The 23,429-nt window shown below is 40.7% G+C and overlaps 2 protein-coding genes across 2 annotated transcripts; both read left to right on the top strand.

The window, feature by feature from the left end:
* Positions 1 to 6,574: 6,574 nt before the first annotated feature.
* On the top strand, positions 6,575 to 7,327 carry LOC113836885 (keratin-associated protein 9-1-like). Its single transcript, XM_027427720.1, has one exon. It carries the CDS (start codon positions 6,575 to 6,577, stop codon positions 7,325 to 7,327), a length of 753 nt encoding a protein of 250 aa, XP_027283521.1.
* A 6,966-nt stretch (positions 7,328 to 14,293) lies between these two features.
* Positions 14,294 to 17,931, top strand: LOC113830698 (keratin-associated protein 9-1-like). The gene is given in 3 exon segments (XM_035448154.1): positions 14,294 to 15,091; positions 17,256 to 17,613; positions 17,855 to 17,931. Coding segments are annotated over 3 exon segments (1,233 nt in total).
* The last annotated feature ends 5,498 nt before the right edge of the window (positions 17,932 to 23,429 follow it).

The following is a 23,429-nucleotide window of genomic DNA, read 5'->3' as shown; positions in this document are numbered from 1 at the left end:
ATGAGACCCTCCTGCATACATCATGAGATTTTGGTTGGCTTGATTGCAAGCATATCTTGGAGAAAAACAAAGTTGGTTTTCTTCAGGGATGAGGGCTCTGAGGCACTACTCATACTCCAGTACATGGTCTCACACTCATGCACATGCAATCAACACTAAATGGTTTCAGTGTGTATTAAATTGAAAAAAAAAACTAACAAATCATGATTTTTTTATTTCACCAAGTTTTATAAAAGAAAAAAGTAATCGAGTGATAATTATCTTGTGGGAAAACAACAAAAGCTCACAATCTAAACTCCTCTTTTTCCATTTACCTTCACAATGACCTCACTCTTTGTTTACATGGGAATTGACTTGCCAGTCACTTTCCCCTTCTTCTCCTTACCTCTGCAAAAGAGAACTTTTCCTGCAGAGCTTCAAGGGATGTTTCTTGTCAATCAACTTTGAGTTTGGGGTCAGGTACTCACAGTGCGATGTACATGAAGATGTGAACAACTATAAATATTTGATGGATGAGAAGAGGGCTAAAGAGTTCCCAGCATCGGGAAGATGATGCTGCCTGCGGCGTAGGTGGGGGAGAAAAAAAAAAGGAAGGACAGAGAGAAGGAAGGAAGGAAGGAAGGAGGGAGGGAGGGAGGGAGGGAGGGAGGAAGGAAGGGAGGAAGGAAGAAAGGAAGGGTGTTGCCATTTTTCCTATCTAACATAAGGTATATGTGTGCCATATAGCCTTTGTTGTATTTAGAATAGGACCCAACTATTCAAATACCTCTCGTGGTACAAATATAGATTATGATATTTCAGATACAGGCCTCAGCTCAATTCTAAGAGCTCAGTTATCCTATTGTCTTTTGAATGTCAGCTGATTACCTCCAGATGCCTGGCCTTGGTCAGGAATGGTTCCAGTTTGTGTAACAATAAACCTAGCCTCCTGGGTGGACACACACCCATCATGGGGGCTTGTGGAACATGCCTGGAAACTACTGAGGGGCTAGCAAGACTTGCCATTGTAGAAAGTCTGGGGACTTGTGGAACTGCTTCTAGCACTGTCTCTAGGACTGAAGGAAATATTTGATATCAGCCTTATACATGATACTAGATGTCTTCGGCTATACCCCCACTTTTGGAAAGCTATTTAAGAGGATACTTAAATAAACCATGGACTCCAGTATGAACTGAGAGCCCTCTTGAGATGACAAGATGTCCCTGTCTCCCCCTTAATGCCGTTGGGTTGCTAGGTTTTCCCTCATCCACACTCCTCCACTCAGGGTTGGATCCGGGCTGTTCAGCTGGTTCCGATCACAGACCCAAAGATATCAGTCTTGAATTGATGGCTTCTGTAGCATGGGACTGATACATGCCAGACCCCAGCAAATACCTCCAGTATTTCTATCATGAAAACCTGTTGAATTTTATAAAATGCCTTTTTGTACCTTTGCTGTATGATCATGGGATTTCTAACCTTAAGATTAATCATATGATGAATTACATTTATTGATTTCCATGTTTAACCAGTCTTGCAGTCCTTGGATAAAATCTACATGGTCTTTGGTATTATTATTCATGATGTTGTTGTTTTTGAGTCAGGGTATAACTATGTACAACTGGCTGACTTAAGACTCACAATGATCCACCTGCCTCTGACTCCCAAATACAGGGAATAAAGGCTGTGCCACCTTGCATGGCTAAGCCTGCTTATTCTTGGTATATGATCTTTTCAGTGTGTTCTAGAGTTCAGTTTGTGGGGAAGAGTAGTGGGGTCAGAATATTGTGTTTATGTTCCTGGAAAATAGACCTATTATTTTCTTTTTCATCATGCCTCTCTGGGTTTGGCATCAGGATGATACTGGCTCTGCAGGATGAATTTAGTACAGCTCCTTCCCTTTTTAGTTCATAAATGAGTTTGAAAAACATTGTTATTAGGACATCCCTAAAATTTGATATAATTCAACAGAGACAATGTTCTGTGCTTCTTTCTCTCTGTGAGAAGATATTTAATTACCTAATCAATCTCATTGTTCATTATGGATCTGTTCTGACTTTATTTTACATAGGTAATAAATATTTAGAAGATTATCCATTTTATCTAAGTTGTCCAGCTTTGGGAAATGAATTGTTGCACTATTTCCTAATGATCTGAATTTCACTGGGATCTACTGTACCTTGTCCATTTCTTTTCAGATTTTATTCATTTTGATATTCTCATTCTTTCTTTTTGATGAATTGGGCCAAAGGTCTGTCAATCTTGTGAAGCTTTTGAAAGAACAACTCATTGCTGGTTGATTACACATACTCTTCTTTTAGTCTCTATCTCATTCTTTCTGCCCTACTTTTTATTATTTCTTGTCATGTGCTATGTTTTAGATTACCTGATGATTGCTTTTTCTAGACTGTTCAAGTACATCATTGGGTTATTTATTTGTGACTTCTCTGGGGATTTGTGTGTGGGCAGAAAGCCTTACAGATGTAAACTTTTATGAATGCCTTAAGTGTTCCCCAGAGGAGAGGATACCCTGTCAATTGATATTAATTTTGTCTGTGAAGTTTTAATTTCTTCCCTATTTCATCAATGACACATTTGTTCACTCTAAAGCATCATCTGCATCTCTAATAATTCATAGTTTCCATATATGCTCCTGCTCTTGGTTTCTACTTTGATTCCACTGCAGTCTGATAGGACACAAAGAATTCTCTCCCTTTTTGTACCTGCTTTGTGGCCTATGTTGTGATAGATTTTGGGAAAAATTCTATGGGCAACTGAAAAGAATGTGCATTCCTTATGTGTGGGGTGGAATGTTCTATAAATATCTATTAGGTCCATTTGACATATGGTAGAATTTAACCCTAAAGTTCCTTTGCTGAGGTTTACTTTGGTATTCTATGATATTGTGCTAAAATCTGAGAGTGAGCCCAGAACTATCCCAATTGTTACTGTTTTAAGAACATTTCCTCATTCTTAAATCTGGACTGAGACACGGGTGCACACTATCACCCCTCTAGTTCTATATTGTGCTTAGTCTTATGTCAGAGAAACAAGACAAGAGATACAAATAAAAGGGAAACATGAGAGGAGGAAGTAAAATTATGTGTATTCACATGTTATATGACTCTATAATTAAAGGATTTTACAAACTCTACTAAAAATCTTTATGTTTAGGAAGCACTTTTAATTTGCAAAACCCAAACCAACATATAATAAACAAGAACTTTCATAGCAATAATGAACCCACTGTGAAGTAAGTGAGGAAAACACTTCCATTCATGATAGCTGCCCACACTCAAAGTATTTATGAATGAACTTGACCAAGGATGTGAAAGACAGTGCAATGGAAACTTTAACATGGTGAAACAAAATTAAAGATATCAAAAGATGCAAAAAACTTCCATGAATAAAAAAAAGAACATGGGTACAGGCAATGAGACAATCAACAGTTCTTCAGTAGATCAGACAGGAACAACAAGAAATGACAGATGTAACTCAATCAAATTAAATAGCTTTTTCACAAATAAGGAAACAAAGAACAGAGTAAAAGATGTCAAACAGAATGGAAAAACAGAAGAAAACCCATTGCAAGATACTCATCCAGAGGACTCATATGCAAAACATGCAATGAGATTTAAAATGAAAAGCAAAATTGAAATTAACCCAATTCAGAAGTGGAGCAATAGTCTGAATATTTAAAACAACATACAAATGTTCAGCAATTTCATGAAAAAATAATTAATAGAAGTAGTCATCAGAGAAATGCAAATCAAAACTGCCTGTTAAATTCCATCTCACCCCAGTCAGAAGGCTGCCATCAAGGAAACAAACAAAATGCTTAGGATGAAGGGAGAAAAAAGAACTCCTTTCAGTGTTGGTGAGAATGTTAATTAGCATAATACCTATGGAAATCAGTTTGGAGTTTCCTCAAAAGATAAAAATAAAACTGCTCCATGATCCAGATACATTATCCCTCTGTATGCACCTAAAGAAACCAGAGCTGATATACACTGGAGCAATGTCTGCCTCCATGGCCATCAAGTGACTATTACTTTAATCAGGTTATAAAATCAGTGCAAGAACCCATCAAGGGATTTAATGAATAGATAAAATGTGTAACATATAAAGGATTGAATTAATTCTTTCTCAAGGAATAACTTGATTTGCATGCAAATGTTGGAAATGGAGTTGCCATATTAGGTGAAATAAACAAGACTTGGAATGGCAAGAATTGGATATGGAAATTTGAAGAAAAGTTGACATGATCATAACAGGGGAGAAAAACAGACCTGAGTGAGGCAGCAGTGACTGTAACAGAGGTCATTATTTCGAGGGTGAGTGTGATCAGAATGTGCTATGCACAAGTAGAAAGACAGCACAATCCAATATATTATTTTGTAAAATTAACTTACGCTAATAAAACTTCACATTTCTACATTTCAGAAGCAGTACATGTTTAATTTGAATACATATGGTAGCAGTAATATTATATGCCTAAAAATAATTCAGTCAACTATAGGTCAGACACTTGTCACATTGACCCATTTAGAAGAAGTGACAATTTTATAAATGTGTTCAGAGGGTGTGAAAGGCTCTGTAACCTGAAGTTATGTTCTGTTTTTTTAATTTTTTTGCTTAAAATATTATCAAAGCATTCTATTACGGTTTTATTTAATATGTAAATTCTATTGCAATGCATGAAGTGTGGCTAGCCATAGACAAAGGAATAAACATTTCAAAGGGAATCCTGTAATCAATTATCCACATAACTACACACTCAACAGACATATTCATCCCTACTTCCCAAAAGTGCCACATAAAGCTTTTATCACATCATCAATTTTAAGTTATTCAAACGGCAAACAAGCTGAATTTTTCTAGAAGAAAACACAAAAAGATTGTGCCAAATTCATTCAAGGAGAGAATACTGACCAATGAGAAGAAGAAAGAATAGATTATTACAGTAAGAGATTTCACTACCATAAGCTAAATGGAGAAGCCCATTATACTACTCATTTGCAATGGGGCAAAGAAGCAAATGTGGCACCACTGGCTAAATAGTGAAGTTGATATAGAGTGATAGCCTCTCCTTGGAAAACAATGAGAAGATGAGATTTTAATAAACGGATGAATTTTTATTTCTTACCTGATTAATAACAGCACAGACATGTTCACCTTGTGATACTCTTTCCATCACAACATTATTTATTCCATTTCCAAATGTATAGAAGACGTTATCAATTCTAAAAATATTTGCATCATTAGGAACGATTTCAACTTATCTTAAATCCATGCCTGCACACAAAGAAAAGAAAAAAGGAAGAGAATTAAAAGGGATTGCAAAATGAGATAGTAAGACAGAAGGACAGGCAGGCAGGAGAAAGGGAAAAGACAATGACAAAGAAAGAAAACTAAACTGTGAGCACAGAATCTGCTATCCAATAGTAGTCAACTGCGTGCTAAGGTTTGCTTGTGTTGAATTGTTATTTGGCAGAGATCTCAACATGATCACCATTGGGAGCCTATCAGGAAAAGGGAAACCAGCACAAATAGACACACAAACACACACACACACACACACACACACACACACACACACACACACACACACGTTAATATCTTCTCATGCTACTGAATTTCCATTTCCACATTTGTCCTCCAGTGTTGCATGATATGAAACATAGTAAGTCAGATATCTTATTCCCAAGTGTCTTGGAGACACATAGGTGGAGGAGCTGGTAAAGAAACAGATGTCTGGGCTAACACAAAGTGAGGACTTTATGTGTAACAGGACAGACACCCAACCAATCCATCACTGTGAATGTAACACCATCATGAAGATACTGCATAAGCTGAGGGTTACTGAAGAATAATCCTTTATACTGTATGAAGATATCTCACTGTAGTTGCCTTAATAAACATTGGAATGGCCTATAGCTAGACAGGAAGAGGTGAGGCAGGACTTATGAGGACTGAGATATCTCAGGAAAGAAGGAAGGCAGTGTCGCCAGCCAGACACAGAGAAAGCAGGGCATGCAGGAGGAGAGATAAAGGCATGAGCCATGTGACAGCAGGTAGATTTACAGAAATGTGTTCAATTAAGTTATAAGACCGAGTTCGAATCAAGATTCAGCTAAGGTCAAGATTTCATAATTAATAAGACTCTATGTCATTTATTGTCAGCTGGCAGCTCAATGAAAATTCTGCCTACAAAGGAGATAACAAAATGTAGACAAACAGATACTCTCACTCTCCCGAGAGAGCAAGAATTACCATATGACCAGATGATGACCCAGGATACAGTGAGACTGGCAGTGCAATACCCTTCCCGTCTCCCATTGTTGAAAGACTTCCTATGAGTGATTATGAAAAAAGAATCAGAATAAACTTTCCAATGATGCATAGCATTGAGAAGCACTTCCTTATGAAACATAAAGTGAATATGGAAATGGAGTAAACAACAACAAGGAAAAGCCCTGCTGATTGGTTCAAACCTTAAAGGCCTGACATATAAAAGGTCCAGATGCAAGAACTTGCCATACTGTAGAAAACTCACCTGTTAACAAGGAGAACCCTCCAACCACACCTGACACCATGACCAACTGCTGCTGTTTCCCTTGCTGCAAGCCTATCTGCTGTAGGACCACCTGCTGCAGGAACACCTGCTGTAAGCCAACCTGTGTGAGCAGCTGCTGCCAGCCCAGCTGCTGTGAAACCACCTGCTACAGGACCACCTGCTGTAAGCCAACCTGTGTGAGCAGCTGCTGCCAGCCCTGCTGCCCACCCAGCTGCTGTGAAACCACCTGCTGCAGGACCACCTGCTGTAAGCCAACCTGTGTGAGCAGCTGCTGCCAGCCCTGCTGCCCACCCAGCTGCTGTGAAACCACCTGCTGCAGGACCATCTGCTGCAAACCAACCTGTGTGAGCAGCTGCTGCCAGCCCTGCTGCCCACCCAGCTGCTGTGAAACCACCTGCTGTAAGCCAACCTGTGTGAGCAGCTGCTGCCAGCCCAGCTGCTGTGAAACCACCTGCTGCAGGACCACCTGCTGTAAGCCAACCTGTGTGAGCAGCTGCTGCCAGCCCTGCTGCCAGCCCAGATGCTGTGAAACCACCTGCTGCAGGACCACCTGCTGTAAGCCAACCTGTGTGAGCAGCTGCTGCCAGCCCTGCTACCAGCCCAACTGCTGTGAAACCACCTGCTGCAGGACCACCTGCTGTAAGCCAACCTGTGTGAGCAGCTGCTGTCTGCCCTGCTGCCAGCCCAGCTGCTGTGATACCACCTGCTGCAGGACCACCTGCTGTAAGCCAACCTGTGTAAGCAGCTGGTGCCAGCCCTGCTGCTGTTAGGCCAGCTGCTGCCAGCCTAGCTGCTGCCCAACCTGCTGTGAAACCACCTACTGCAGGACCACCTGCTGCAAACCAACCTGTGTAAGCAGCTGCTGCCAGCCCTGCTGCTGTTAGGCCAGCTGCTGCCAGGACTACTGCTGATCAACTTGCCAACTGAACAATATCCCAACAACTGTACTTGTGTCCCACAAATCTTGCTATGTAAAGATCCCACCTTACTCTAAGGCTAGCACCACTTTGGAAGCCTCAGTCACCTTGAAGAATGCAGATCTATTCCCTTTAACTCTCCTTTTTTCTCTGTGTGGAAACCAGTGTACAACTTTCTTCTGAGCCCTGATCTTATTCTTTCCCTATGAACAGCTGAGAAAGTTACCTTAATTAAAATTATCAAGAATGTATGGAAACTTAATAAATTCCAAATTGTCTGTCAATATTATACTTGATAAATTACTCGATAGTAGATCCACATGCTCAAAATACTTTTAATGTGCAATTATAGTCTCTCTGTGTGTGGGTGTCTCTCTCTCTTATGTGTGACACACACACACATATACATACACTTGTGTTAAAATTCCCTCCCAGAAGGAGACTTAAACAGCATCTACACCTGTTAATGTCCCACCAAGAAACCAAAACAGGGTTTCATCAAAGTTGATTCTCAGAACCCAATGAGTTTATTGGGCTTCTTTACAAAGCATAGACGAGGGGATGCTTAGAGCAGTGTAAGCGTGCCTACATGAAAGGTCTACACTGGAATGTCTTTACCTAGCACGGATAAGGGCTTACCCATGGCTGCATAGATGGAGCTCACCCCTAGTCTTCCTTGGCCTGGTAGCCCCTAACCAAGACCACACACAGTGAGAGCAGAAAAGCTTAAAACTGGTGGTTGGAAACAGCTGAATACTCAGGTGAAGGATTTCTGCCCCTCCCATCCCTCTGTGAGGGATTCAAACAGTAATCAAACCCAGCCAGGATAATCATGGAACAAGGGCCACAGATGAATGCTCCAACATGGTAGTTGTTTGGCTCAGAGGACAATATTCTACACACACACACACACACACACACACACACACACACACACACACACACACACACACACAGGACCCAATGCCATCCATTAGATCTTTGGATCTTAGGTAGGTCATGGGGTAGGGAAAGTTGATTTTCTCAGAGATAAGGGCTCTGAGGCACTACTCTTGCTCCAGGACATGGTCCCACACTAGTGCACAGGTAAACAACACTACTGGATTTCAACAGGCATTAAATTTAAAAAGCAAAGACTAAGAAATCCGTGTTATCCCACTAAGGTTTAGAAATGAAAAGAGTAAATGAGTAATAATTATCCTGTGGAAAAACCACAACAAAACCCTGACTCACTGCCTGAACTCCCTTTTCTCCCTTTGTCTTCACAATGGTCTCATTCTTTGTTTGGATGGGGACTAATTCACCATTCACTTCTCCCTTCTGCTGCTTACCTCTAGAAAAGACAAAATTTCCTTCAGAGCTTCATAGGATGTTTTCTTGTCAGTCAACATTGAGTTTGGAGTCAGTGGGGTGTAGTGACACATGAATGAAGATGTCAACAAGTACAAAGATGTTGATAGATGAGGAGAGGGCAAAAGAGCACCCCAGCAATGAGCAAATGAAGGCTGCCTGCTCAGGGTATGGGTGGGGAAGAAAAAAAAATGAAAGGAGGGAAGTTAGTCCTGTTTTCCCTGTCTAATATAACACTAATTATGTTTGTTTTCTAGCCTAAGTTTTTGGAATAGGGTCCATCTATTCCTAATTTCTCCAGGGTTACTATTATGAAAATATTTTGAACTTATCAAATTCCTTTTGTACCTTTTCTGTATGATCATGGGATTTCTATCCTTAAGATTGGTCATATGATGAATTGCTTTTATTGATTTCCATGTTGAACCAATCTTGTATTCCTTGGATGAAATCTACTTGGTCTTGGTTGTTACTGTTGTTCATGATGTTGTTGTTTTTGAGAAAGGGTCTAACTGTGTAGACCAGGCTGACTTAAAACTCACAATGATCCACCTGCCTCTGACTCCCAACCAAGTACTGAGAATAAAGGTGCCACCATCCCTGGTAGACTTGCTTATTCTTGATATATGCTGTTTTCAGGGTATTCTAGAGTTCAGTTTGAAGGACAGTGGCAGTAGAGTCATCATATTGTGTCTATGTTCCTGGAAAATAGACCTATCAATTTGTTTTTAATTGTACCTCTCTGGGTTCGGCATCAGGATGATACTGGCTCCGCAGGATGGATTTGGTACTGCTCCTTCCCCTTTTTAGTTCATAAATGAGTTTGAAAAACATTGTTATTAGGACATCCCTAAAAATTGATATAATTCAACATAGACAATGTTCTGTGCTTCTCTTTGTGAGAAGATATTTAATTATTGCATCAATCTCATTGTTCATTATGGGTCTGTTCTGTATTATTTCAGTTAGGCCATATATATGTAGAAATGTATCCATTTTATCTAAGTTTCCAGCTTTGGGAAACGAATTATTGCACTATTTCCTAATGATCTGAATTTCACTGGGATCTATTATACCTTCTCCATTTCTTTTCAGATTTTATTCATTTTGATATTCTCATTCTTTATTTTTGATGAACTGGGCCATGGTCTGTCAATCTTCTGAAGCTTTTTCAAAGAACAAGTTCTTTGTTGGTTGATTCTGTATATTGCTCTTTTAGTCTCTATCTAATTGTTTCTGCCCTAGTTTTTACTATATCTTGCCATTTACTAAATTTTAGATTAGTTACTTATTGTTTCTTCTAAAGTGTTCTGGAGAATAATTAGGTTGTTTACTTGAGACTTCGATGGGGTTCTGTGTGTGGAAACCTTACAGAAGTAAACTTTTATGAATGCATTAACTGTTCCCCAGAAGAGAGAAAATCCTATCCATTGATAGTAATTTTGTCTACAAAAATTTAATTTCTTTCCTTTTTCATCAATGAGCCATTTGTTCATCTAGTTTCCATATATGCTCCTGCTCTTCTTGGTTTCTACTTTCATTCCACTGCAGTCTGATAGGACACAAAGAATTTTCTCCCTTTTTGTATCTGGTAAGGCTTGCTTGGTGGCCTATGATGTTATCAATTTTGGGGAAAATCCCATGGGCTGCTGAAATGAATGAGCATTCCTTATGTGTGGGGTGGAATATTCTGTATATATCTATTAGGTCCATTTGACATATGGTAGAATTTAACCCTAAAGTCTTTGCTGAGGTTTACTTTGATAATCTATGATATTGTGCTAAAATCTGAGAGTGGAGCACTGAACTATCCCAATTGTTACTGTTTTAAGAGCATTTCCTCTTTCTTAAATCTGGACTGAGACAAGGGTCCACACTATCACCCATATAATAATCAAGAGCTTCCATAGCAATAATGAACCCACTGTTGTTGGATGCCAAAGATCTCAGGGCTTGCCATGAGATCCTAGGACATGCTTAGTTGGCCACATAGTTGTATATTAACCTTTACATAGCAGCTCCTTAGAACCTCAGCTCAAGAAAAGAAACAACTTGATCCAGTCCTCCACCCACAGGCTCAGTCACCTAAGCAACCCTTGCTGGACCTCTTACTCATAAACTCTTTACCCTGCCAAACATCCTCTCTTTGTGGTTTCCTAATATCCTGCCTATACTAACACCTGGTGCACAAACAACCCATTCTATCCCTCCCCATATCCTGCTCTACTGACTATATAAGCTAGCCTGAGAAAAATAAAGTTTGCCACTTGATCAGAATCCTGTCTTGTGGTCATTCTTTCTGAGTCTCTTGTCCCCATTCCCTATCCCTGACTCTCTTGCCCCAGGTTGACCTCCTGTGGATTGGGACACACTGTAAAGGAAGTGAGGAAAACCCATTCACTATAGCTCAGAACACAAGAAGTTCTTATTAATGGACTTCACTAAGAATGTGGAAAGACAGGGCAAAGGAAACTTTAACATGCTGAAAGACAGATTTAAAGAAGATATCAAAAGATGCAAAAAAAAGTCATTGAAGAAACACAACATGGTATGGGCACAGGCAATAAAACTCTCAACAGTTCTTCAATAGATTAGACAGGAACAACAAGAAATGACAGATGTAACTGAATCAAATTAAATAGCTTCTTCACAAATAAGGAAACAATGAACAGAGTAAAAGACATCAAAAAATATGGAAAAACAGAAGAAAACCCATTCCCAGCTACTCATCCAGGGGACTTTGCCAAAAATACAAAGAGATTAAAAATTAATGACAAAACTGAAAGCAACCCAATCCATAAGTAGCGCAGAGATCTGAAAATTTTCAAAAACGGTACAAATTTTTCAGAAAATTCATGAAAAATAATTAATAGAAGTAGTCATCAGAGAAATGCAAATCAGAACTGCCTATGAAATTCCATCTCACCCCAGTCAGGAGGCTGCCATCAAGGAAATAAATAATAAACACTTAGGACAAAGGGAGAAAAAAGGAAACTTTTCAGTGTTGGTGAGAATGTTAATTGGCATAATACCTATGGAAATCAGTTTGGAGTTTCCTCAAAAGATAAAAATAAAACTGCCCCATGATCCAGCTACATTATCCCTCTGTATGCACCTAAAGAAACCAAAATAGATAAACACTGGAGAAATGTCTGCCTCCAAGGCCATCAAGTGACTATTACTTTAATCAGGTTATAAAATCAGTGCAAGAGCCCATCAAGGGATTTAATGAATAGATAAAATGTGTAACATTTAATGGATTGATTTAATTCTTTCTCAAGGAATAACTTGATTTGCATGCAAATGTTGGAAATGGAGTTGCCATATTAGGTGAAATAAACAAGACTTGGAATGGCAAGAATTGGATATGGAAATTTGAAGAAAAACTGACATGATCATAACAGGGGATAAAAACAGACCTGAGTGAGGCAGCAGTGACTGTAACAGAGGACATTATGTGGAGGGTGAGTGTGAGCAGAGTGTGCTGTGCACAGGTAGGAAGATGGCATAATTCAATATATTAATTGTAAAATTAATACATGCTAATAAAATTTCACATTTCGAGAAACATCTGACCCCGGGGATTTGCTCACCAGATCTGAGCTCTGCTGTGGATCCTGCACACCCGGACACTGCCTAGGCCCCAGTAACAGTGCCATCTCTATCCATGACAAGAGGACAAACATCAGAGTATTGGAACTGTTTGCATCTACCAGAAGGGAACCTTGGTCCCATACCCACCAGGAGAGGAAGAGACTCCTGCTACCCACCAGAAGAAAGGATGAGAAGAGGACAATGTAAAAGCACATTCAACAACAGAAAACCCAATATGACATCACCGGAGACAGGAACCATACACCAGCATGAACATGGACATCACAATGCAGACGAAGCAGAAGAGAATGACCTTAAAAACATCTTCATGAAAACGATAGAGGACCTCGACAGGGCATTTGTGAGGCACACCTTTAATCCCAGCACTCGGAAGGCAGAGGCAGGTGGATCTCTGTGAGTTCGAGGCCAGCCTGGTCTCCAGAGCGAGTGCCAGGATAGGCTCCAAAGCTACACAGAGAAACCCTGTCTCGAAAAACAAAAGAAGAAGAAGAAGAAGAAGAAGAAGAAGAAGAAGAAGAAGAAGAAGAAGAAGAAGAAGAAGAAGAAGAAGAAGATAGAAGATAGAAGAAGACCGAATCCATCCTTCTGCTACATACGAGGAACACACCTCAACTTCATTAACAGACGGTACCTAAGAATTAAATTAATTAAATTAATTGGGGAAAGATTTTCCAATCAAATGGACCCAAGAAACAAGCGGGGGTAGCAATCCTAATAGCCAACAAATCTGACTTTAAACTAAAATCAATCAAAAGAGATGAAGGAGGTCACTTCCTACTCATCACAGGAAAAATCCATCAGGATGAAGTCTCAATTCTGAACATTTATGCCCCAAATACAAAGGCATCCACATTTGTAAAAGAAACATTACTAAAACTCAAATCACACATAAAACCGCACACAATTATAGTGGGAGACTTCAACACCCCACTCTCACCACTGGACAGGAATATCAGACAGAAACTTAACAAAGAAACAAAGGAACTAATCGAACTATGGTGCAACTGGACTTTAAGAAACAGATGTCTGGGCTAACACAAAGTGAGGACTTTGTGTGTAAAAAGACAGACACCCAACTAATCCATCACTATGAATGCAACATTGTGCAGATACTTCATAAACTGAGGACTGTTGCAGAATTCTTTTACACTGTGTGAATATGTATCACTGCGGTTGGTTTAATAAAGATTGGAATGGACTATAGTAGACAGGAGGAGTTTAGGCAGGATTTCTGGGGACTGAGATTCTCAGGAAAGAAGAAAGGCAGTATCACCAGCCAGACATAGAAAAAGTAGGACATGCAGGAGGAGAGAAAAAGCCATGAGTCATGTGATAGCAGGTAGATTAATAAAGATAGGTTAATTTAAGTTATAAAACATAGTTTGAATCAAGCCTCAGCTAAGATCAAGATTTCATAATTAATAAGACTCTATGTCATTTATTGTTAGCTGGTAGCCCAAAAATCTTCCTACAAAGGAGAGACAAAATGTAGAAAAACTGATACTCTCGCTCTCCCAAGACAGCAAGGGCTACCACATGACCAGATGATGACCCAGGATACAGTGAGACTGGCAGTGCAATAACCTTCCCATCTCCCATCATTGAAAGACTCCCTATGAGTGATTATGGAAGAAGAATCAGAATAAACTTTCCAATGATGCATAGCATTGAGAAGCACTTCCTTATGAAACATAAAGTGAATATGGAAATGGAATAAACAACAACAAGGAAAAGCCCTGCTGATTGGTTCAAACCTTAAAGGCCTGACATATAAAAGGTCCAGATGCAAGAACTCACCATACTGTAGAAAACTCACCTGTTAACAAGGAGAACCCTCCAACCACACCTGACACCATGACCAACTCCTGCTGCTCCCCTTGCTACCTGCCTATCTGCTGTAGGACCACCTGCTGCAGGACCACCTGCTGCAAACCAACCTGTATGGCCAGCTGCTGCAAGCCCTGCTGTCAGCCCAGCTGCTGTGATACCACATGCTGCAGGACCACCTGCTGTAAGCCAACCTGTGTGAGCAGCTGCTGCCAGCCCTGCTGCCAGCCCAGCTGCTGTGAAACCACCTGCTGCAGGACCACCTGCTGTAAGCCAACCTGTGTGAGCAGCTGCTGCCAGCCCTGCTGCCCACCCAGCTGCTGTGAAACCACCTGCTGCAGGACCACCTGCTGTAAGCCAACCTGTGTGAGCAGCTGCTGCCAGCCCTGCTGCCAGCCCAGCTGCTGTGAAACCACCTGCTGCAGGACCACCTGCTGCAAACCAACCTGTGTGAGCAGCTGCTGCCAGCCCTGCTGCCAGCCCAGCTGCTGTGAAACCACCTGCTGCAAACCAACCTGTGTGAGCAGCTGCTGCCAGCCCTGCTGCCAGCCCAGCTGCTGTGAAACCACCTGCTGCAAACCAACCTGTGTGGCAAGCTGCTGCAAACCCTGCCGTCAGCCCAGCTGCTGTGAAACCATCTGCTGCAGGACCACCTGCTGTAAGCCAACCTGTGTGAGCAGCTGCTGCCAGCCCTGCTGTCAGCCCAGCTGCTGTGAAACCACCTGCTGCTGTAAGCCAACCTGTGTGACAAGCTGCTGCTACTCACCCTACTGCCAACCTATCTGTGCTGAGTCCAGCTGCTGCCAGCCTAGCTGCTGCCCAACCATTTGTGAAACTACCAGCTCTTAGATCATCTGCTGTAAACATACTTAGGTGATTCCAGCCCTGCTGCTGTTAGGCCAGCTGCTTCCAGGACTACTGCTGATCAACTTGCCAACTGAACAATATCCCAACAACTGTACTTGTGTCCCACAAATCTTGCCATGTGGGCAAAAGCTCCCACCTTACTTTGAGGCTATCACAACTTTGGAAGCCTCAGTCACCCTGATGGAATGCAAATCCATTCCCTCTAAGTCTCCTTTTCTCTCTGTATGGAGCCCAGTCTACAACTTTCTTCTGAGCCCAGATCTTTGTCTTACCCTCTGAAAATCTGAGAAAGATACCTTAATTAATATTATCAAAAATGTATGGAAACTTAATACATTCTGGACTATATTCCATTCCATATTGTCTGTCATTATTACACTTTGATAAATCACCTAATAGTATATCCACATGCTCAAAAGACTTTTTACTCTACAATATAATAATTCTCTCTCTCTTTCTCTCTCTCTCTTTCTCTCTCTCTTCCTCTCTCTCTCTCTCTCTTTCTCTCTCTCTCTCTCTCTCTCTCTCTCTCTCTCTCTCTCTCTCTCTCTCTCTCTCACACACACACACACACACACTGTTGTTAAAATTACTTCCAACAGGAGACATAAGCAGCATCTATTCTTCCTAAGGTCTCACCAACAAACCACAACAGGATTCCACCAAAGGTGACTCTGAGGAGCCAATAAGTTTATTGTGCTTCATTACATTCATTACAGAGCACAGATGAGGAGCTGCTTACAGTGTCTCCTTGAAAAGGCTACACTAGAAGGTCTTTACCTGGCAAACATGAGGACTTTCCCATAGATGCATTGCTGGAGAGCCACTCCTAGTCTTCTAGGTCTAGATACTCCAGCCCCTCCCTAAGACCACCCACAGTTAGAGCATAGTTACATACAAATGGTGGTAGAGAATAGCTGAATACTCAGGTGAGGGGCTCCTGACCCTCCCACCTCTCTGTGAGGGATGTAAACTGTAACCAATCCCAGCTGAGATGATCTTTTACAAAGGACAAAACCTGCATGTTCCAAGATGGTGGTTGTTTAGCTCAGAGGGCAGTACTGTAGAACACAACACAATACACACACACACACACACACACACACACACACACACACACACACACACTGGACCTGAAGTTCTTATAAATGAACTTCACAAAGGATGTGAAAGACCAGTGCAGTGAAAAATTAAAATACTGAAAAACTAAATTAAAGATGATATCAAATGATGCAGAAACCTTCCGTGTTTCTGCTTGGCAAGCAAACATTTAAAATGACCATAATGTTTAAAAATATTTATATACTGAACCCTATTCCCATAAGACTTCCAGTAACATTCTTCACAAAACTCCCCTCCCAAAAGTAATAAACTTTATGTGGCATACAAAAGGCTACGCATATGCAAAGCAATCCTGCACAGGAAAAATGCTACTAGAGGTATCAAAATACATGGCCTCAAAGTATACTACTGAGAAATAGTGATAAAAATCATTTGTTTAGCAACAAAGATTGACAGGTAGACCAGCAAGATAGAGGACTCAGAAGCCAGTGCATTGATACACAGCCACCAATCTTCCCAAATGATTTGACACATCTGGGACAGTGGGTAGAACTGGTACCAGCACAGATGCCTGTTTTTGTAGAAGAATAGACAAGGAGCTAGGCATTCTGCTAACTGATGTGAGCACAGCCCCATCTCATCCCTCTCTGTGGATACTTCCTCGCTCAAGTTCAAACAAATGAGGAAAAATACAGAAGCAAATTCTCCCAACCCTCTCTTCCCCAAGGAACAAACACATTTCCACACAATCCCAGAGCTGTGATGAAGCTGATAGTGTGACTCCTTCCTTTATCTGAAAAAGTTCCTGTGAGTTATTCCCAAATAAGAAACAAATTAAGTATTTTTAAAGAGATTCCTATTAAGGAACAGCTTCTTCTTTGGTAAACAAACTTTGAAAGCGGAAAATAATGTAAATAACCAGGAAAACTGTGATTGGTCCAAACCTAGGTGAGCTGATGTATAAAGGACCCAACTAAAATGAAGGCATGGTATTCTAGACAGCTCACCTGTAAACAGAACGCTACTACCCTCTGCATCTGGAACCATGACCAACTTCCACTGCTCTTCTTGCTGTTAGCCTAGCTGTTATAGAACCACCTGCTGCAGGACCACCTGCTGGAGACCAACCTGTGTTACAAGCTGCTGCCAGCCCAGCTGTTGTGGGTCCAGCTGCTGTGGCCAAATTAACGCCATCTGCAGCTTCTAGCAGCCCCGCTGCGAACCAGCTTGCTGTGAAACCATGTGTTACAAGACCACCTGCTGCAAACCAACAGGTGAGACCAGCTGCTGCCAGTTGCGCTGCCTCCCCAGCTGCTGCATCACATCCAGCTGCCTGCTCTGCTGTCAATCAACCTGCTATGAAGCCACTTGTTATAAGACTACCTGTGTTAAACCAACTTGTGTGACCAGCTGCTGCGGTGAGCCCTGCTGCCAGCCCAGCTGCTGTGTGTCCCGCTGCTGCCAGCCCTGCTGCTCCTTCCTGATCAAGTCCTCGAGAGACAAATACCCGCACAACTTACATTAAACTCAGTTCTTACTTGGGCTAAAAGCCATTTGGCTAACTCCCCAAATTCTGTTAAACGGAAGATTCTTGTTTAAACATTAATTTCCTTGAGTGAATGCAGAGTTCTCACTTTCACTCTCTCCCTCATATTGCAGAGCTCCTGCCATCTCATGTAGAAGTCTCCCTTCCACTTAAATTCTATGCCAAGGTCTTCATCTCTTCCTCTAAATAGCTTAGGAGAGCGTGTTCCTTAAGAATGCCGTGCTTGTGCACACTTCATAATCGTGCTTCATTCCACAGCACACACCACATTCTTGCGCGGCTTCCTTCTTCCTGATCACTTTGAGCTGTCTCCTAAAATGAATGCAGCCTTTACAAATCCTTAATAAATTATGCACTACATTTCACTCCACATTGTCTGTCTTTATTATTCTGTGGTAAAGCCATTTGATATGAAATCTACATGTGCAATCAATCTTTAAATGTACAATATGTTGTCACTGCATCACACACGGAGGTCACAATCTGCAAAGCAGGCAGATCTCTTAGTGTTACTTGTCTTGCATACCTGCAGTGGGAGACTCCCTGAGGGTCGATTCACTGTTGTAAATTCCTTCTATGAAGCCAGTTTCACTCTACTACTCAAACCAGGTAACAACAAAACAAGAAAGCTACAGAACACTATCCCTGATGAACATAGACTCAAAAATACTCAGCAAAACACTTGAAGTGGGTACAGGAATACATCAAAAGAGATTATCCACCATGACCAAGTTGGCTTTACCTGTGAGAATCAGGAATGATTCAACACACACATAAGTCACTAAGTGCAATAAACCACATAAATGAACTTAGAAACCCAAACCACACAATTATCTCAGTAGACATCAAAAAAGCATTTAGAAAAATCCAACGTGCCATCATGAAAAAAATCCTAGAGAAAGTAGTAGAGAGAACACACCTCCACATAAAAACTAGTACAGACATTATAGAAAATGGTATGAAGTTTTTCTAAAAATTGAAGTAAATAACTTCCATGTGACCCACCTATACCCTCTTAGGCATGCACCCAAAGTATGTCAAGTTCCTCTTGTCAAAACTAATCTAAATTCTCTTGATTTTATGTTTGTCCTAGGGCACCTCAGTGCACAGTCTTTATGCTGATATTTTCTATTTGTTACCAAGCCAGCATCCCTCACCCCTGAGAATGAATCCTTTCTGTTACCTAGAATTCTGTTTCAGACACCATACCTTCTTATGCAGCCCATGACAATATCCAGGATCTCGGCTGTTCTGGGAAAAACAGGATGTAGAAATGCACCAGGTAAAACAGGTTTCATGGGAGAGGACACTGGGCTGACCTGCTATTCACCCCCAGACTCATTACCATCTCATTGTTATACACTACCCTAGTAAAATCCCTGCCCATCCATGTAATCTTGTACCATCCTGCTTCCAACTCAGACATAAACCAACTCTTGAAGATTAAAGGACAGGACTCTCCCATTTCCAGGATGGACTCTACACCCTTCACAAAAACTCGGTGAATAATGTTCCCACTCATCCTCAGTGTCTTCCCCTTCCTACCTTTAGCTTCAAATCCATTGTGCAGGTGATAGCCTGATCTGCCAGTTATTTCTCCAAAATCCTTGGCTCGATAGGATCTAGATTCTGTTGTTGGGTCCATGATGCTCAAAGGAGAAAGGACCCAGTTTGAGATCAAAAACTGGCAAGGTTTTCATTTGGTCCTTTCTTTTATAATGTTTTACAGCAACTCAGGACATTGCTTGTCACATAAATCTAAGTATAATTTCTGGTAACTCAGAGATTACTAAAAGCTAAATATACATCTCAAAATAATAAATTTTAAATAGATGAAAGTAACAAAATAGTACATTTTTCTTCCAAGGGCCAGGGTCTCTCATAATTTCTGTATTTTTTTATCAGATAGTACTCTGGCATACCTAGTACATTCTTGGTTCATTTAATGAGTGCACCCTCTCTCCCGGAAAGCTTAGCTGGCACATGCACTGAAAACAAATGCTTCTTCTAATAATTATGTGAGGACTACAGACATCTCTTCACTTTTATTCTCTGGAATAGTTCAATATTACAAACATGGCTATTATTTTTGGTTGTGAGCATAGCCTTTAATGGCTGAGCCATCTCTGCAGCCCCAAAGTGGCTATTATTAATTTCATAGAATTGGCTGAGACTTTATATTTGTTGTTCCACGTATAGAAGATGGATCAGTAGCTTGGGCACATGTTGCTATCTGGAATTCCCCCACAGAATAAGTATAGAGAGACACCCATGGGGTTTCCCAGGCATCCACTGAGGAAATACCACTGCTCCCCATACCAACTCTGAATCACAGAAGTGTTTTCTACAGGCATAAGATGTCCTAAGTAAATAAAAATGGAGAGGGGCTGGAGAGATGGTTCAGTGGTTAAAAGCAGTGGCTGTTCTTCTTGATGTCCTGGGCTTGATTTCCAGCCTTCACACGGCAGCTCATAACTGTCTTTAACTCCAGTTCTGAGATATCTTCCAGTCTCTCAAGCACCAGGTGCCCAAGTAATGCACAGACATTCAAGCACACCAAGCACCCATACACATAAAATAAAGTAATGTTTATAAAGAAAATAAGTGTAAGGAGACAAAGCAAAGCCAAATTGTGTTCCGAGGAAGTATGGAATCTAGATAAATTCAGAACCGATTCAATTAGATGAGCTAGAGAAGAAATACGGTAAAAAATAGGAAGCATGGAAATTTATATTAGGAATATATATGTATAGTCAGTATGTCCCCCAAATGAGGTATCTATGAGTCAAATAGGCATAACATACACAAATCATAATCAAGTCGAATTGGTTTTAGTAAGGCAGTATCAGGCTAACATGTGAACAAGCATCAGGGTTAAACCATGTTTACTCAAAAAGACACAATCATCAAATATCTTGAATTTTAAACTAAAAGCATGTTATAAAATGTCAATAAATTTGGAATTGAGTTGGGTTTTCTTTTGGGGGGAATAAGGATCTAATTTCCAAGTACCATTTGTTAAGGATGCTCTCTTTCCTCCAATGTGCATTTTTGGCATCTTTGTCAAAATTCATGTGTCAATAAAGAGGGCATGAATTTGAAGAAGAATGGGGGCAGGATATTGGAGGGTTGGAAAGAAGAAAAGGAAGGGAGAAATGTTGTGACTGAAATACAATCTGAGAATCAACAAAAATATATTCATGAGCTTGAAGAGCTATTTTTTCAGTCATGTGCCAGAAACTTTAGGATCATGGACTTATATCTGAGTCCTTAATTCTATCCCACTAGTCAACATGTCTCCTTTTATGCATACCAGGGTGTTTTTATTACTATAATGTATAGAATAACATGAAATCAGAAACTGTGATACTTGCAACACTGTTTTTATTGTCTAAGATTGTTTGGATTATTCAGGGTCTTTTGTGCTTCAATATGAATCCTAAGATTATTTCTTCAATTTGTGTGTATTGTGGCCATTTTCACAATATTAACCCTACCAATCCATGATCATGGAAGTCCTTTCTATCTCTTAGCATATTTAATTTCTTTCTTTGGTGTTTTATAGTTTTCATTGCAGGTTTCTTTTTATTAGCTTTGGAGGCTTGGGAAAGATCCTTGTGAAATAATGCCTTTTGGACATGATGAGACCATTGAACTTATGAACTGACATGAGCTATGACCACCTACCCAAGACCTGCAAAAAGTCAAGCCAGCCATAATTCTAGCAGATATGAGGAGAGGTAAAAAGCCCTGCCTTTAGCTGAGGAGCTTTGATACTTAAAGGCTGTTGGGGTAAGGAATTTAAAGGTTCTTTCAAGATTGTTAAGGGAAATGGCCCACACTCCAGAGGATAGCCCTACACCAGTGGTTTTCAACCTATGGGTTGTGACCCCTTTGAGGTTGCATAATAGATACCCTGCATATCAAATACTTAAATTATGATGCATAACAGTAGCAAAATTACAGTTATGAAGTAACAATGCAATAATTTTATGGTTGGTGGTCACTACAACATGAGGAACTGTATTAAAAAGTCTCAGCATTAGGAAGGTTGAGAACCATTGCCCTACAGCTATGTGCATATGGACAATTCTGATTGGACTATCACTGGGCCAAAACTAAGACATGAAGTTGGGAGAGAGACACAGGGAAGGAGCTTGGAAGACGCTGGAAAGGGAATGAGTGGTAGATCAAAATATATTATATACATATATGAATTCTAAAAGGTTGAGTTTTCTATTTTGTTTTGTTTTGTTGCTTTTCAAGACAGGATTTCTCTGTGAAGCCATGGCTGTCCCAGAACCATCTCTGTAGACCATGCTAGCCTCAAACTCACAAAGACCCGCCTGCCTCTGCTTCCCAAGTACTGGGATTAAAAGAATGTACCAACACTGCTAAGCTAGGCTGAGTTTTCTTAAGACAATGTATTTCCCAGAGAAAGAATAAAAATGAGGAGGAAAGCACCGCTGTTATCTTTGTAAATCAACACCACACACCACACACCACACTTTTCACTCAAAGGAGGAGCTCTGCAGAAGAGAATAGGTTAACAACTCTCAAGGCAAACAATAAACAAAGAGGTAGGAAACATGCCTCAAGTCTGCCATCTTAGGGATATGGTCCAGAGATAGTGATGTGACAGAGAAACAGAGTGAATGGTGGCACTGGCACAATGGCTGGGTACAAAGTGAAACAATCCATCGTTTGTCCATGCACAATCAAACACCAAGACTTGTCTGGGAGATAGGTAAAGAAATAACCTGTCAGAGTAATCTTCCACCCTCCAACCTCAAAAATGTCACCCACAGGAAATATACACAGTCTCAATTGAAGTATCAATGATTTCAACCCCAATGAGTTAAATAAATTTTTCCTCCAGGTTTCTGAAAACATCTCAGGCAGCTGCTATCATCAGGACCTACTATCATCAATGTCATGGATATTGTCTATAGTAAAATTGGTGGGCATCTAACAGCATGGCTTAGCACAACCTTCAAAATTGATGGCCACCAATATTAAAGTCATCTAGAAAAGAGTTATTGAAAGCAAAAGAGATCAACAAGAACTACGGAGCTGCAAGGCAACACAAACACGATGAGAAGATATGACTGGTAGACCTGGGAGTTAATTTCTATTTCCTACTCTGGTTACATACACATAGCATGATTGTGTTCACTTAAAGATGTCCTTTTGGATTGGAAATTAATTACTATGATCATTTAAGGTGAGGTCCAACAACAACACAGCTTAATTCCTCCCTTGAATGAGAGAGAGAGAGAGAGAGAGAGAGAGAGAGAGAGAGAATGGTAAAGCAAAGAATAAAACACAGACAGACAAGCAGAACACTAGCCCTACTTCTCTACAGGTTGGAACTGCATTTGTCTGGACCCTGGTATTTTTTTTTTCAGATCAGCAACAGTTAAAGTCTTGTGTGTTCATCCTAGTACGATGAATCCCTGTATCTGCTAATACCTCCTCCTTCCAGTGTATCCTGCTGCTTTAGTCCACCTGCTCTGTATGGCTAAGCTCTATATGGATATAATAGAATTGTTGCATTGTGCTGAATATCTTCTCTGATCACCTTTGTTTTCCTAGGCAGGATCTCATATAACCCAAGCTGGTCTCAAACTCCCTATATATCTGAGGATGACCTTGAACTTCTGATCCTCCATCCCCAACTCCCAAGTG

This window comes from Cricetulus griseus, chromosome 7 (genome assembly GCF_003668045.3).
Source record: "Cricetulus griseus strain 17A/GY chromosome 7, alternate assembly CriGri-PICRH-1.0, whole genome shotgun sequence".
NCBI classification, from domain to species: domain Eukaryota; kingdom Metazoa; phylum Chordata; class Mammalia; order Rodentia; family Cricetidae; genus Cricetulus; species Cricetulus griseus.
Note: the sequence above shows the minus strand (reverse complement) of the source record. Positions and strands in the feature narration are given on the sequence as shown.

Excerpts from the sequence above, each read along its gene's own strand:
- LOC113836885 (XM_027427720.1), top strand. The coding sequence starts at position 6,575 with ATGACCAACTGCTGCTGTTTCCCTTGCTGCAAGCCTATCTGCTGTAGG.